The 16,971-nt window shown below is 42.4% G+C and overlaps 1 protein-coding gene across 3 annotated transcripts in view; it reads left to right on the top strand.

The window, feature by feature from the left end:
• Positions 1–16,971, top strand: part of NAV2 (neuron navigator 2) — a 404,334-nt gene that overhangs the window by 125,652 nt on the left and 261,711 nt on the right. For all 3 annotated transcript variants that reach the window (XM_032241072.1, XM_032241073.1, XM_032241074.1), the window contains exon 3: positions 4,547–4,599. In XM_032241072.1, the coding sequence (XP_032096963.1) occupies positions 4,547–4,599 (53 nt within the window). The remainder of the gene's footprint in view (positions 1–4,546; positions 4,600–16,971) is intronic.

Genomic DNA, 16,971 nt, shown 5'->3' on the forward strand with positions numbered 1-16,971 from the left:
CCAGGTATAAGGCAACGAATTCTGGGCTTTAGTCTAAGAACAAAGGCCACTGGTTGAAGAGTTGATTTTTCAGGCCGGGAAGTGACACCAGACGTATAACTTCAAGGAAAATCTTAGAAGTTGTCTTCTTTCTAAGAAGCTTTCTTCTTCCTTTCTAAGAAGAAAACTTCTAAGTAGTCCAAAGAACTAGAATTCTTAGAACAAGAATTTTTTCTTAGAAATGGGAAGACCTGGTTTTTGTTTTGTTTTGTTTTGTTTTATTTTGAGAAAGAGTGTCACTGTGTCACCCAGGCTGGAGTGCAGTGGCACAATCTTGGCTCACTGAGGCCTCCAACTCCCGGGTCCAAGCAATTCTCCCACCTCAGCCTCCGAAGTAGCTGGGATTATAGGCATGCACCACCATGCCCAGCTAATTTTTGTATTTTTAATAGAGACAGGGCTTTGCCATATTGGCTAGGCTGCTCTAGAATTCCTGGCCTCAAGTGATCTGCCCGCCTTGGCCTCCCGAAGTATAGGGATTACAGGTGTGAGCCACATGCCCAGCCTTAAACGCTTTTTACATGTGCTGTTCCTAAGTCTTCGTCTATCCTAAACACCCCTGGAGCTGGGCTTCCTAGATAGCGGGATTGTTTGGGACTTTTCCATCATTATCTTCTATGAGGCAAAAAGTGGGACATTTGCTGCTGCCCTTTAGGAGCCTTCCTTTGGTGGCTAAGGTTGGATCTACGTGTTCAGCCTCTTGTTAGTGTGATTATCTTCTTGAGTCATGAACTTCCCCAAGTCAGTAGTTGCCTGCCAGCCCATCACAGTGCCATCTCTGTGAATTATTAAGAAGGTTTATGAGGCCAGGATAAACAGCATGAATCAGGAGAGAGACAGGCCTCCCTCCTTTGCTTACGTAGCTGTCATACAGGGTGGATGCCAGAAGAGGTTGGAGCAAGGGGAGCAGGGAGGGAGACAGAAGGGGTAGGAGAAAAGGCGATAAGAGTTGAGAGAGGAAGGAAAAGGTGAACAAAGGAGGATTGGAGAAAAAGGGAGCAAAGGAAGAGACAGAGAATTTTCTCTTAGAAATGGGAAGACCTGATAGCAGCTTATTTTCCACCACCGTTTAGGCTGCCTCTGAACACAACTAGGAAATTCATACAACATGTAGGACTATTCCTTCTTTCTGTTGATGATCTTCTACCATTGTGGAACCCTGGGTAAGTCATTTACCTTTCTGGGGAGCCAGTTTTTGCCTCTTCCCATTGGCAGGATTGTTAACTGCCAGGGATGGTAAGTGCATAGATGCACGGGCTATATTGAAATGCTCTGAATCCTTTAATGGAGGTCTTTTGAAAAGTAATAAGCTCGATGCCGCTGTTCTTACTTTGAAAGTGCACCAGTGCTTTCCAGTCACTAACTTGTCACCTTGCATGTAGACAGGTTACTGCATTAGTGGGGCTAAGAAAGTCTTGAGTATGCTGGAATAAATAAATTACCATTGGCACTTAAGGATGCCAGTTTTAATCACAGATGAGGACTCTGGGGATAAGTGTCTTTGTTTCTTTGATTATCTGCTTTTGGGATGCAGCCAAAGACCCCCTGCCCTGAGTTAATAAATTCAGCTTTGAAGACCAAGCTCTTCCTTCTTACCAGCAGAATCAGAGCTGCTATTAGCACTCTAATTATTTATGACAACCATAGGAATTCCTGGGAACTTAAGTAAAGACGTATTTAAAGTATATGAAACTGGAAACTAGGAGGCCCAAAACTCATTTTGTGTTTTTATTATTTTGAGTTTGAATTAGTCATTTGATTCATCTCTTCCCATGTACCCTTTAGAGTGGTTATAATTAGGCTCTACCCCATCAGTTTATTTTGACTGTTGTAAAATGGAAGTATTAGGCTTGTAACAGCCATGATATTTAAATTCAAAGAGCACCTGACTGGGTTTAGGTGATGGACCATGAAAAGAAAATAGACAAGTAATTAGACCAAGCCCTTTGGTTTCATTATTTAGGTGGCATATAAAGAATCTTTAAAATGTCCCAAATGACTTCTTGGGATCGCAGTTATCCATCCTTCACTGTAATGAGCACTAATGACCTAATGTTGAACTGGGTATTGATCAGAATCCAATGACTTATGACTTTGGCCATCATGAGTACCCAGTTGGAAGACACCTTGACTGGCCTTGATTCTCAAAAGCCACATATTTATTCTCTCAAATATTGAGTGTCAAAATCCAAGGTCAGAGTTCATGCCTGCCATAATTTCCCATATATGAAAGAGTGCCATTTGTCAAGTGTTTGTGTTTTTTGGGCTTTAGTTTGTACATCTGTATTACAAGTGGAAGGATAGCTGCTTGAAAAGAGGCAGCTATTCTTGATTCATCTCAGTGTTCAAGAATCAAGATTTCTTGATTCATTGAGATTCAGAAGTGGAATATATTCCATTGAGTGGAATACTTAGTTCCACTCAACAAGTATTTATTGAGTGGCTCCTGTGTACCAGGCACTGTGCTAAGCTCTGGGGTGATGGTAGGAAACAAAGCAGATAAGAATCTCTGTTCTTATGTTTACATGCTAGTAATATATTCTGGCTCATTATATTTTCTGATAAACAGAAGAACAAACATTTATGAGTTATTCCATTCAGTGGGCATCTCGTTTGTGCTTTTCATGGTACCTCTTTTGGGAGCAAGGCTTTCTACAAGGCCTGTTCTCGTGTTCTTACATTAAGAGGAGTTGAGAAAACGCAGTTAGATCTCTGAAGATTGGGATTTTCCCAGGTGGGTTATAAACCTTAACATCTATTACTGCTGGCAAGTTCTAAAAAAAACAAGGTGTAGATTAGACTGAATGTATACTAACCAGTCTGTCTTTTGGTGATTAGATTTTAAAAATTTTCTGCCACTAGCAAGTTTCTTCTTAATTTTCACTTCTCTCTCAAGATAGAAACACTAGAGAAAAAATAAATTCGATTTGAGATAATGGCTCAGGTTTCTAAAATTTTGGAGGCGTGGGACACTTTGATTCTATTATTTTTTTCAGACAATTTCCAGTGGCTTTTCTCTGCATGGAAGTTTTAGATATTGTATTGATTAAAATATATGATTTTATTTGGGGAATTCAATTTTGAAAGCAGTTATTGAGCTGTAAGGATACAGATGTGAAAGGTAAACTGTGCATGTCTGCCAGGCTCTCACAGCATAGTTGGGGGAAACAAGAAAAGGAGGAAATATGTATTGGATGATTAAGAACAAAACAGAGGCAGGTACAGGGTGCTGTGGGAACAGAGGCCTGAGTGTGTCTATCTTACCCTTCTGTGGGTAAGGATATAGGATTGCAGAGAAAGCTTATAAAGGCTTTGAGAGGGAGCTAACCCTTAATTCTTTACTATGGAGTCATAGCTGAATTTCTAAACTCAGATGGAGATATCAAAAATAAAATTTTTATGTATTTTACATAGATGATAATACATATTACTGGGTTAATGATACTACCATTTCAAAAGCCCTTCCTATATTTTGGGCACTGTGCTCAGCATTTTACTCGCATCATCTAATTTTCATTGCTTCTCCTGTGAAGCAGGTAGTATTAACTCTGTTTTATAGATGAGGAAACTGTTATCCAAAGAGGTTAGGTGACATGCCTAAGGTCACATGCTAAGAAGCTCTGCTGCTGGGATTCAAGCTGATGTATCTTTGCCTCCAAAGCCTGTGATCTAACCACCATGTTTACTGCATTTCTTGTGCTGCTGTATTCTCAAACACAACCTCTCCATAGATATCTTGGACTGTGTCATGTCAAGGACCCCCCCCCACCCCACACACACACACACACTTGTGATGAACTACATTCACCTTGGGAAGCTGGGCCAATCCTCCTTTGTATTAGTACTTGATTTCCTGTGAATGCAATGCAACCTCTTTCTATCACTTCCCTAAGTAGCTGGGTACTGTTATGACTTCATGCATGTGCATTCCTTGATCTAATTTGGACTTACTATGTGGCATTGGTCAAGCCGCATAGTGAGAAAGTGATAAAGTTTCACTTTCTTACTTTCTCCATTTGCCAGTGCTTTGGGAATAGTTATTAGGACAAACAAAAGCAGTATTAGCCTGGCCAAAGATGGAGTGAGATGCTTTCATTTGTGGCTTTTGTCCCTGGGAGCTGAGTTGTAGCTGGACTGATCCACTCTGAACTATTCCGTCTTTTGTGGCAGTTGTGTTTGCCTTTCCAAGAGCCTAAAGCACAATCACAGCTCACTGTCTTTCCCAGCCTCCAAGCATTTCCACGATGCCCCATCATTCCAAGACTGTCATCAATGCAGTTGTCTCTGTTTTAGATGGTGACCTTGCCCCAGCTGTCCCTGGAGGATGGCAGCTCGATGAGTAAGTCCTGAAGCTTGCTAGATGTGTGTTAGCATTTCACATGCCTGCATTGATTGGACAGTCCCTGCTATGGGCCTTAGGACTTGGTTGGCCTCAAGTGTCCTGAACAACACTACTGAAAGTGTCTCTCTGGTGATTTATTTTTCTGACTTGTGTTTCCTTTTTCAGCAAATGAAAAGATTGAAGACATCAATGGCTGTCCAAAGAACAGATCACAAATGGTAAGTGGTGCATAGGTAGCAAATGTTTGAGTTCTGTCAGCAAGCCCTGCCTCTAAATGATATTGACCATCTTGAAAACGTTCATACCAGATGCTTTACTCCAGGGGATTATATTAGTAAACTCACAGCTATTTCCAAGTAGCTGTGCTCTGCTTTTCTGACATTTGTTGGCATTTATTGAAAAATGACTGATTTTCATGTAGATTGAGACAGTGAAAATGAAATATTGTCCTTGCTCCTAGATACAAATTATGCAGAACTGGTGCAAAAATATACGTGTTTAAAACTTGAACTGTTATGAGTTGTTCTGCTTCCTCAAAGGCCCACATCAATATGTATTTGTACATGGAGCTGAGGCACGGATGAGGTGATGGTATCTTACTAATCAGAAACTGGAACATGTGATCAGATTATCTTTAAATGTTAGAATGATGTGAAATCAGAACTGTGACAGGAATGTGAAATGTGCAGTCACATTTGAACCTTTTCAACATAACCTTTGCAAGTGATGTTCTCTCCCACATGATGCATTTAAGCTCTAGTATTATAGCTTTATACATAACCCCCAAAACTAATCTTTTAAAAATCTGTTATTTTTCTTATTGCATCTTCCACACATAATCTTTAAATTAAAATTCATGGTCATTGTTGAGTTCAGAAAACATTGGCTTAGTTTTTCACTTCAAAACACATTTCAAGCATGAGTATTTATAAAATATATATATGTTTTCAGAGTCTGTTAAGATGACACTAATAACCTATTTAAAACATGAAGGTGGCAACTTACGGACAGCTATTTTTGTTGGGCATTCATTTGCTTCCAGAAATCTAAAAAAAAAAAAAAAAAAAAAAAAATGCATAATTTACTTCTCTAACCCCATTCTACCTCCTGTAAGTAGGCACAGTTTGACAGGTCTCATTTCAGAATAAACCAAAGTGGTTGGTATTCCTTGGGTTTACTGTTTAGTTTGCTGAATGGTTACCCTAGTGACTTGGGCAGATAGGCAGCCTGTTGAGTTGGCTTTTTTCATGCACAAAAACATTTTTATTATAAAGATGTCAGCGTATGTATGGAAGGGGAGCCATTTTCCAGTTTACATTCTGAAGCAAGATTTTGTTGTTGTTGTTCCACTGAAGGTTTTGTTTGTTTTTATTTGATCTGAAGACAAACCGCTTCTTACATAGGAAAGTCCCCAGGCTGACATCTCATGGCTGCTTTGACTTTTGGAAAAGCTGGGCTGCTATTTTTGCTACAGCTACTGCAGCTGTCTGGGGTATTAATAATTGAGAAAATTTGGATGATAGAAGACTTAATTTTAGTGCAGGCATGCTACACATGTAGTCATATCTTCATATGAAACAGATGCGTTATTTCCCGCCAGGATAGATATTGATGCGATTGCCCCAGTCCATTATAATGCATGTGGAGAATTGATATGTGGAGATAGTCAACCTTTTATTCTATTTGGTGCACCTGTATTCTAAGCACCTTCTGTTGGAGGTTTTGCTTGTTGTTACAGTCTACTTTCAAGCTTATACAGATTGAGTAGCCCTAATCTGAAATATTTGGGACCAGACAGGTTTTGGATTTTGGAATCTTTGCATTATACTTACAGCATCCCAAATACAAAAATTCAAAGTGTTCCACTGAGCACTTCCATTGAGGTTCATGTCATGCTCTTCTAGCCTCTTAGATTTTGGAGTATTTTAGATTTTGGATTTTTTGATTTGGGATATCCAACCTGTAATATTGTCACTTCAGATTTTTTGCAAATTTATTTCTATGTGCAAATAAGTTACCTATAAATGCTACCATAGCACCAATGCAGTGTTGCAGATTCTCCATAACTCTTTCAGCCATACCAGTGTTATTTTGTTTTACTTTGTTTTGTTTGTGTGTGTATGTAAACTGTTATTTTTAGAACATAAGAATATAAAATCCTATAATTGTCTGTGATAATTAGTACCAGCTTAGGGGTGGAAAGGCAAGGACAGTCTTGTGGTAAGCCTAGCAGAGAATAGTTCAGCAGGCAGGATGTGAGTCCAGGAAAATGTAAGAACCTCTACCATAGTCATTCCATTTGGTAGGAAATGAGTAGGATGATGGTAAGGACAACAGGATCGTTGTTCTTGTCCCTACATCACAAAACAATGACAAGTTCATAAGGCAAAACTCATTAGATCACACAGGAAGTTCTTTCAATAGGCATGGGTGATTTTCTGGCTAATAGGATACCTGTATACACATGAGCATATATAAAGTTAAAGTATTTTTGCTCATGGGAAGTATAATTTGAGAATATGGCATAGGGTGTGTGCTACCAATTCTAGATTCCTAGGTGATTAACCTCACAATTAGACTTTATATGTGTGGCCAATGATAAACATTTGTTGTTTGCTAAATATTGTCTGTTTGGAGAATACCAAAGGAGAAGACATGTAACAAGCATGGCAGAAGGAAGATGACACACAATGAGATGAGAACTTGGGAAGTGTATTCTTTTAGGAGGGTAACGGACTCTGCTAGAAAGAAAATTAGCATAGAGTTAATGTGGTCACTCCCTAAGAAAACCGACAGAGGCTGGATGTGGTGGCTTATGCCTGTAATCCCAGCACTTTGGGAGGCTGAGGCAGGCAGATCATGAGGTCAGGAGTTTGAGACAAGCCTGGCCAACATGGTGAAATCCCGTCTCTACTAAAAATACAAAAAAAAAAATAGCCAGGTGTGGTGGCATGTGCCCGTAGTCCCAGCTACTTGGGAGACTGAGGCGGAAGAATCGCCTGAACCCAGGAGGCAGAGGTTGCAGTGAGCTGAGATCACGCCACTGCACTCCAGCCTGGGTGACAGAGTGAGACTTCATCTCAAAAAAGAAAAAGAAAACAGATAGAGCACTTTTAGGGCCCTTTAATAATGGAGACAAAGGAAAGCAGTTTTATTTAAGAGCAGGAATGAAGTGGGAGCTATTTCAGTTTTCAACGGGTCAGTTTGTATCCTGACCCGCTAAAGGGTGGGTTAGGAGCATGAGCTTTGTAGGAGGAATAAGCCCTGGAAGAGGGTGCCTTTTCCTCCCTCCCTTCACTCCTTCTAACCCGCTAGGCTGCCCAGCTGCTCTGTTGTCTGGTCTAACTCCTGCTGTCTTCCCAGAGATGGGGAAGTGAAAGCAGACATTTGTGGAATATGGCCTAGAGGATTCCAGGGGCAGCAGGGCATAATCATAATGCGCTCGGCCTTGTGTACTTTTAGAGTGTCAATCAGCAAGCAGTCACAGAGTGCCTACTAATGCCAGGTGCTGGGCTAGGCCAGCTGAATACACAGGTGAACAAGGTATGATCCCTGCCCTCAAAAAACTCAGACGAGTGGGCGAGAGACCAGAGAACAATTACAACAATAGATTATTGCAGCTGCTCCCACAGACATCTGTGCATGGCACAGTGGGATCCATTCTACCCCTAGGGCAAGGAAGGCTTCGAAATAACTTCTAAAGGGTGAATTTTGAAAGATCAGGGAGTTCACCACAAGCGATGATGTGTGGAAGAGGATTCCAAGCGGAGACAGCCAGGCACGGAACCCATTTCTGGAGGATGGGTTTACCTGAGGATATCATGGATCCCACAGAGGAAGGTTTTACAAACAATCATTCATTGATTATACCAAATTGCCACGAACTGTGTGTGATGAGGCTCTTCTAGCCTCTTGGCAGCATCAATTCCTTGTCCTGCTGTGCCTGTGATGAAAGGAGGGACACGGAAGAGTGCAGTGTACAGCGGACTTATAGGCACAGAGGTCTTTTCAGACCTGGGACAAGCCCTCTGCATGCTCCAGCATACAGATTCCTTTCTGCATCTGGGGAAGAAACCTCAGAACAAAGATTTCTAAAGGAAAAAATCCAGGGTCATCAATTCCTGCGAACAGAAGTTCAGCTATAAAATTTGGGAAATGGAAACACTACCCGGTTGGAAATGACTGTTAATATTTTTATATCAGCACTAATGTGCATCTACACAGTGCTTTAAGGTTTATAAGCTCATGACACATTCAGTCCACCTGACTGCTGTGGGCTAGAATAACACTCATACCTTTTGGGTGAGAGACTGAGATGCTGTCCCCAGGACTCAAGCCTGATGCATTTCTATCAGCATTTGTAACCCTCCGTGCCCTCCTCTTGGCCCTCTTAAAATATGGCACCAGGAAAGGCAGAGAGGCACAGCAGTGGCTTCCCTTTCCTGGAGCAAGCCCAGCCCTGGCTTGTTTTTAAGGAGCCCTTTGCCCTATTTTAGTCTGACCCAGATGCTTTTGGGGCCAAATCCTTGGAGATAGAGCTTTAGAAACAACACTCCCAACCCCATTCCCTCTCCCCCACCAAATTCATCCCCTTGGTCCTTAAATAAGTTTGTGTGTGTGCGTCAGAGCTGGTTAAAATGTTTTGTCTATTTAACATTGCCATGGCAACCGAGGGCATCTCTTTGGCTTTCAAGTGGTGTGTTGAGCAGAGTTACGTGTTAGTGTAGAAGGAAAAGCGTTGCTTGGAGGTTAGCCAGCGGGTGCTGGGGCGGCCCTGCTTCCCTACTTGAATTCACTGTACTCAAGACATTGGGGGCATTGGCTCACTTTGGAGCCTGGGAATAGCCAGCGGCAGGGGGTGGTTTTCTTTTTAAATCATTATTATTTTAAGCAGCTTGGCTCTCTGTTGTTGATCAGGAGAAGCACAAAGTTCGGGAGGCTTGCTTGCCTTTTCAGCAAAAAAGCCCCAGGGCTGCTTTCTCCTTTAGCTGACCTTGGGCCTGGGGTCAGCTGAGCCTCCCAGCGCTGAGCCCCTGCTTCCTCCTGGTCTCCTCAAGGAGTCCGCCTGCCTTCCTACCTCAGTGCATCTAGACTGAGGGCCAGCCTGAGCTTGGGGACCAGCCTGGCCAGGTTTCCATTCCTTTTCTGCTATGCTGCAGCCTTGAGCTAATTAACTCTTCGAAGCCTCATATTTCCTGTTCTATGAAGTGGGTTGATAATAATACACACCTCATAAAGTTTTCATGAAGACTAATGAGGCAATGAAAATGATAATAATGGATAATAATAATTAAAGTGATAAAATATATCCAAAGCTTACGGACTGTTTGCCTTGTGCCAAGCACCGTCCTAAGGGCTTTACAAATACAGCATATCCCCTTACTTCATTCTCCCAACAGCCCTTTGATACAGGTGATCTTATTATCCCTATTCTTCTGACATATAATCAGCACTCAGTATATGGCGGTTGTTATGATAATGGTTTCTTTCAGTGGTCATTCATGTTTTGGGGGACACGGAGCCCTTTGGAAATCTGAGAACCCTTCAGAAATCTTCTAGCTGTCTCCTCCCCAAATTGCATATACCCCAGAATTTTGCATACAACCTGAGCAGATCATGAACCCCACAGGCCAGCTCATGCACGCCCTGGGGCTCTGTAGATCCCAGGTTTGGTGCTCCTGCTGTGTAGGGCACAGCTCTCCTTCTTCCCCTATCCTTTCAGGGAGCTCTGTGGAAAATGCCCACACCGGATTTCCTAAGACAGTAGGAATCTGCACTTAGGCACAGAGAAGGGCCAGGCAGTGATTTTCTAACTTCTGTTCCATAAAGAGAACCCCTCATTTTTCCCAAATAAAAGCTTCCATGGAGCCCCACATATGAGTGATAAAAGCTGCTATAAATAGGGTTAGGTAGCCCAGGATAGGGCCACCATAGTCACCCCTTGCAGAAGGCCAGCACCTGAGGAGACAGTGGGATGGAGCCTCGGAAGGAACACAGCAGTGTCAGGTTCCAGCTCTGCTCCTGGCTCCAATCCTCCTTTCCCTGGAACTCCTCAGTCTTTTCTTCTCTGGGAAAAGACAGTCGGATTAGGTCTTACTTACCTCTGAGCTCTACAAGGCATCACAGATGAAAGCGTCGGCTGGGAAGGCCAGTGGCTTGAAACACAGGCGTGTCCCTCAAGCTCTGAGGGAACCAGTTTAGAGCAGAGGTAGTAATAGTACCTGCTTCTGTTTTAAGGCTGCAATGAGACAATCAACATGAAGTGCCGGCATGTTGCTGGCCACAGAGTGATGTTAGTTCTTGTGATGATTTTTCAAGGGACTTAAGTATTGTTTTAAAAACTGACATTCCTCAGGAATGGCCAGCCCTGCTTTTGGGTGGGGGCTTGTTTATGGAGTTTGAATTCATTTGTATACCTCTATCTCTCTGAATGATAGTGCTGGACTCAAAGGAAACCCCTGAGAGATCTCATGTCACAGAGCAGCATGGTCAGTCAGTCTCGCTCAGTCCCATCATAAGTATGGCCCTGGATAATCCACTTGGCCTTAGTGCTTCACATCCTTCTATGACAAATGTGGAAGAGAACAACACCTCACAGGGTTATGAGATTTAAATGAGATAATATTTACTGAGCACTCACTATGCATCAGACTGTGTGCTGAGAGCCTACTTAATTACTGAAGCTGCCCTGTGATACAGGTGCAGTTATTGTCTATATTTTGCACATGGGAACTGAAGATTTAAAAGGTTGCCCTTGGTTCCAGATTATCTACCTAGGCAGAGGCAGGTTGGAGCTTGAACCCAAGTCTATTTTCAGAGATGTGGTGTTTACCTCTGTGACAGAGAAGGGGTGATATAAAAATAGTCTCCATCTCACCAAGCCTTGTTCTCCTTAGTTTTCATCTGCAGATACAGCAGAACCAGTTAGGCTTAGCTGAGAGCTAGCAAAAACGGAGGAGACAGAATATTTCTGGAAAGGGCCTGAGTTGACCTACTGATGGGAACACACAAGCTAAAACAGGGGTAGGTGTCCCCTTGTGAAAGACAGCTCCTTGAAGGCCTGGAAGAGCCTTGGCGCCAAGTACCTCTGGCTGCATTCTCTCCAGAGCCTCCTGGGCCAGGGAAAAGCCATCTGCAGCAGGATCAGGTTTCCAGGCCCAGTGACTTTGAGCCCTCCCAACAGCTGCCAGAAAGCCAGCCACATGCCTGGGGAGTGTCTTAGATCCTTGGGCAGCTGAGTTGCCTCTTCCCTGGGCCCCGGGCCTATTTTTACACAGCCCTAAGGGCACACACATGCTGCAGAACAAGGAAGGAATGAAGAACAGTCCATAGGCCACTTAGAATTTAAAGCAAAGTAGAAAGAGCTCAGGACCAAGATCAGCAGGAAGCATCCACTGTTTCCCGCCCAGGGCGGCACATACACTGTCACTCTTATGTGTTGGCCATCATTCATGGTCTTTCGAAGATGCCAAGAACCTCCACATCTGTCTCTCTCTTCAGTCATGCCTGTTTAAAACTGCCACTGCCTCCCCATTTCCCTCTCCATACTCTTGAGCACAGAATAGAAGATCCTTCAAGATCTGATTGCCGTCCTTTCCTGTCACTTGGCCACTCAAACTCCATGCCCTGGTGAGAACAGATACTTTGTGGTATGCCAAAGAGGCCAAGTATTCTCATGCCTCTGTACTTTGATAATATACAAGGTATTTATTTACAGATAAAGTACTGTCCAGCCTGCCAGGAGTGACCTCCTGCTTATCCCTTCCTGGGCAGTGTGACCTTTAATATTCAGGTCACTTGTTTCCTCAAGGAGTTGACATAATGAGGTGCCTGTCATCTTTTGTGCCCCCAAGTGTCCTGTGCCTGCTTTTAGCCTAACACACGCTCTTGTGGTTGTCTGTTTACTCGTCTTCTTGAAGGAGATACCATGTCTTTCACTTGAGTATCCTAAGCATCTGTCATTTCGGTGACTGGCACATAGTCAGCATTTAGTAAACATGGGATGGATAGATGGACAGATGAAAAGACCAAGGAGGGAGCTGGCCTGAATGTGTGCATGTGGCTGGAGGACTGTAATATTCGATTACTCTGATTTCATTATCTGCTGCTCAGCAGTGCTCTGAGCACTCAGTATTAATTTGGGAGTTCTTTATAGGATTTAAGGAATAGATATGTAGTGCTGTTCTAGAAGTGTCTTTCCTTAATTCTTTTCTTCCTTGGTTTATCCAAAGGACCCAAATAGAACATTTTAATTACTCTCAGGAATTGTGGTTAATTTTTAATTTGTTGAGTTTTTTGTGTTGCTTAAGTGAAGCACCCTCACAACCACCAGTTTATTAATGTTGACAGGAAAAATGATAATAAGATACTGTTCTAAGTGCCTTACATGTTTTAACTCATTTTGTTCTCATAACAGTCCATTAAAAAGAATGGAGAACATAGACCTTGATGTCATTTGATGTGCTCTGACAGGGACCAGCTGTGGGTTGTGGTAAAGAACCTCTCATTCTTTCCCCTCACACTGTTGCACGTTTGTCCCTGACTTTCTGCCATGCTTTCATTTAATAATGTATAGCAAACACTTAGAACAGGTACTGTTTTCAATATTTTATCTGTAGTAAATGATTTTACCTTCCTAAAACTCTATGAGAGCATATACAATTATTATTTTACAGATGAGGAAACAGAGACAGAGAGCAGTTGAGCAACTTGCCTGAGGTCACACAGCTAATAAGTGACAAGCTGGGGTTTGTTTGCTGGAAGTCTGGCTCAAGAGTCTACTCCCTTTACTTATGCTATTCCACATGTAAAGAAATTGATTAAAGAAGAAAAAAAGACTCACTATGGCATGGAAAGACAAACATTCCATTTGTAACCCTAGCCCCTCATCTAGGCATAGGCAGAGGCTCAGGATGAGACATTCTGTTGTAGGAAGGAGATTAGGACAAGAAGAATAAGCATGGGCTCTGGGGTCAGGCAGACCTGGGTCCCACACACGGGGTATGTGTGCTGGACAAGTTAATTGAATCTCTCTCAGTCTGTCTTCTCCTCTGGAAAAGGATAATGATGGAAGCTACCTTCTAGGGTTGTTGCGGGGGCGGGTGGGGGGGGGCGGTAAAAAAGGCACCTGGTCTCATCTTGGCTCACAGTGAATGCACATGAGATGGTCATCCCCTGCCCTGTTTATAAGTCACATATTTTCTAACTATGGTATAGCAAAATATTTCTTCATATTCAAAAAGTATGCTGTCAGTGGGGTAGCTGAACAGTGTCAACCCATCCTCAACAGTGTTCACATCCTAATACCCAGAACCTGTGAATATGTTATCTTACATGATGAGAGGCTTTACAAATGTGATTAAGGATTTTGAGATGGGACTACTATCCTAGGTTATCTGGGCAGACCCAATGTGATTACAAGGATTTTTGGAGAGGCAGGAAGGTGAGAGAGATGTGACCACAGAAGCAAAGTTGGAGAGAGAGATTGGAGGATGCTAAGTTGCAAACTTTGAAGGTGGAAGAAGGGGCCATGAGCCAAGGAATGCAGGTGGCCTCTACAAGCTGGAAAAGGTAAAGGAAACACATTCTCCTCTAGAGCTTTCAGGATGGATACAGCCCTGCCAACTCCTAGGTTTTAGCCCACTGAGACAGATTTTGGACTTCTGACCTCCAGAACTATAAGATAATACATTTGTAATGTTTTAAGCAACAAGTTTGTGGTTAATTTGTTATAGCAGCAATAAGCAACTAATACACGCTGGGACTCATGCAAAATACTTTGCTGCATCAGAGAGTAAACTATTTGAATTTTACAGCAGAGGCTCATTTTGATGTAAATGTTGGTTCCTTGGAGTTCTGAGTTTCCTGAAAGGTGCGTCCAATGTTAGAACACTTCAAAATGGAGCTTGCTGTATGGTACATTCAAAGCACATCACTGTAGAGAAGCATGTGGAGGACAGAGACCCACAGTTTTTATTTCCAGCATTGTGTCCACATTGTGGGCCAACACATATACTGAGCTGTCATAAGAGAGGAAAGCACATTTCATCTCAGTAATTAGAAGTGAATATTACATCTTCTGGACCTCTTTGCCAATGTAAACTCACAAGTAGGTACTTTGTTCCCCCCAACAAATGTATGTTTGTCTTGTAATTAACATAACATTTAAGCAAATGTTATGAGGGATTTACCATATTTTATATGCTATTTAATAACATCAAAGCTTTGTAATGGGAATAGTTTTTTAAAAAAATCTTTCAGTTCAATAAAAATGTTTATATTTGCAGTACCTGGCATAGGCCTAGGTATGTTAAAAGTGCTCAGCTAATTTTTTGCAGATGAGAAAGCTCAACAAGAAGCGGTCCAACAATCCAGGAGTTTCCCAGAGAATGGAGTGACGTGACACAGCAAATTTTAATATTTTGAATGCGCTGTGTAAGTTTAACTACTCTCAAGAAATGGGAGAATCAGCCTCTTCTCTCACAATTTTATGTTTTAACTCAGTGATAAAGGTATATGAAGAGACACCAAAATAACGGGTTATTTTCATTAACAAGGGAAATGGTGTTTGGGTTGGTAAAGTCTCTGATAGCAGTGCTCAAACTTTCTATGTGAGAAGCACCTGGAGAGATTATTAAAATAGATTGCTCGACCCTAAACCCAGAGTTTCTAATTCAATAGGCCTAGGGAGGAGCTGGAGCTGGGGCCTTTTCTTTTTTTTTCGATCGAGTTTTTTTCTTTTTTTTGAGACGGAGTTTCGCTCTTGTTACCCAGGCTGGAGTGCAATGGCGCGATCTCGGCTCACCGCAACCTCCGCCTCCTGGGTTCAGGCAATTCTCCTGCCTCAACCTCCTGAGTAGCTGGGATTACAGGCACGCGCCACCATGCCTAGCTAATGTTTTTTTGTATTTTTAGTAGAGATGGGGTTTCACCATGTTGACCAGGATGGTCTCGATCTCTTGATCTCGTGATCCACCCGCCTCGGCCTCCCAAAGTGCTGGGATTACAGGCTTGAGCTACCGTGCCCAGCGACTTTTCGTTTTTTGACAATTTCCCAGGTGCTGATGATGTTGCTGCTCTGGTGACCACACTTTGACACATTGTCTCTGAGTTAAGTAACAAAGCCTCTTTGCCGGGATATGACTGAGTAAAGTTGTTTGCAATTTTAAAAGTTAATATGAGGGAATCCTTTTGCTTTTTTGGAAAGGATAGGATGCCTTCAAGCTTGTCCAACCCATGGCCCAGGCCACCTGCGGCCCAGGGTGGCTTTTAATGCACCTCAACACTAAATTGTAAACTTTCTTAAAATGTCATGAGATTTTTCTTTTTTGCGATTTTATTTTTAAGTTCATCAGCTATTGTTAGTGTATTTTATGTCAAAAGTTTGGACACTCCTGCTTTAGACATTATTTTGTCTTAGAACTGTTGTATGTTCCAAGTTGATATGATCTGAACTGTGCATGTGGTCATGGTCTGGTTGGAGTTTGAGGTATCTTCTCTACCCCTTCCAGCTCACTTAACCTCTGTGACTTTGTTTCTTTTTCCACGGAACATTTGGGGTGATAATTCTTTAGCACATTGGGCTTAAATGCCTGTATCCCCATTAGACATTAACTTCTTTGAGGACAGGAGTCCCATCTGTCCATTTGCTTACACTGCCTAGCACCCTGATAGATGCTCACTAAGTGATGTTTAATGAAGAAATTCCCAACACACTTGCATTGGGACTGGGATGTTGTGAGTGGCAACATGGTATGCTCAGGAAGGTTAAAGAATGTAGCAAATGTGAGGCTGACCGAGGTTAGGGCTGGGGGAAGGGAAACGTAGCTACAGATCTGAGCTGAAAGAGGAATTGGATGGTGATTTATAACCATGTGGGTTGTGGTTTATATAAAAGCCATCTGGGCCTCGTGCTTGGATCCACCTCCCTGCATATGTCTTCATGGAGTTCTTATGTTTCAGCCTAGCATCAAAGGGGTGGGTTTTTTTGTTTTGTTTTGGTTTTTTTGGGGGGTATATGTGTTGTTTTTTAAAAGTTTTTGCCATGAAGTAGAACTTAGCAAGGAATTCCAGTTTGCACTTTGTAAGGCATGGTTAGCCTATGGCATCTGCATGTTGGGAACTGAGGTCAGTGGACAAATGCCAGTGTGCTCACTTAAGCAGAGATTAGAGAATGGTGGCCAAAAAGCTAAGTTGAGGGGCTTTTAAAACAAAAACTGTATAGATGCCAACAGTTAGATAAAAATCAATGTATTTCACTAAAATTGATCTGTGGGTTGACATGTAACAGGCAAAAAATTGGCTAAAGCTGGGTAGCAACAGCCCCCTTTTGGGAGGTATGGGCTGTTTGTCACAATCTCCACCATTTCCTATTGTCTTATACCCAGCCCCCTTTACTCATTTGTTACCTGCCCACCCCGCTGCATACATTTGAGGTTTTTGATCCCTAAATGATTGTATTCTCATAAGTATCCTGAGCTTCCTCAGCAATCCTAAGCACTGGCATATGGTAGCTTGAGAGATCAATGTTTTGGGAGCATTTTGATCTGGAAATAGGGCCTATAAATGTTTATATTGATTTAAATTATTCT

Source organism: Sapajus apella, unplaced genomic scaffold, assembly GCF_009761245.1.
Source record: "Sapajus apella isolate SASKATOON/1434 unplaced genomic scaffold, GSC_monkey_1.0 scaffold47, whole genome shotgun sequence".
NCBI classification, from domain to species: domain Eukaryota; kingdom Metazoa; phylum Chordata; class Mammalia; order Primates; family Cebidae; genus Sapajus; species Sapajus apella.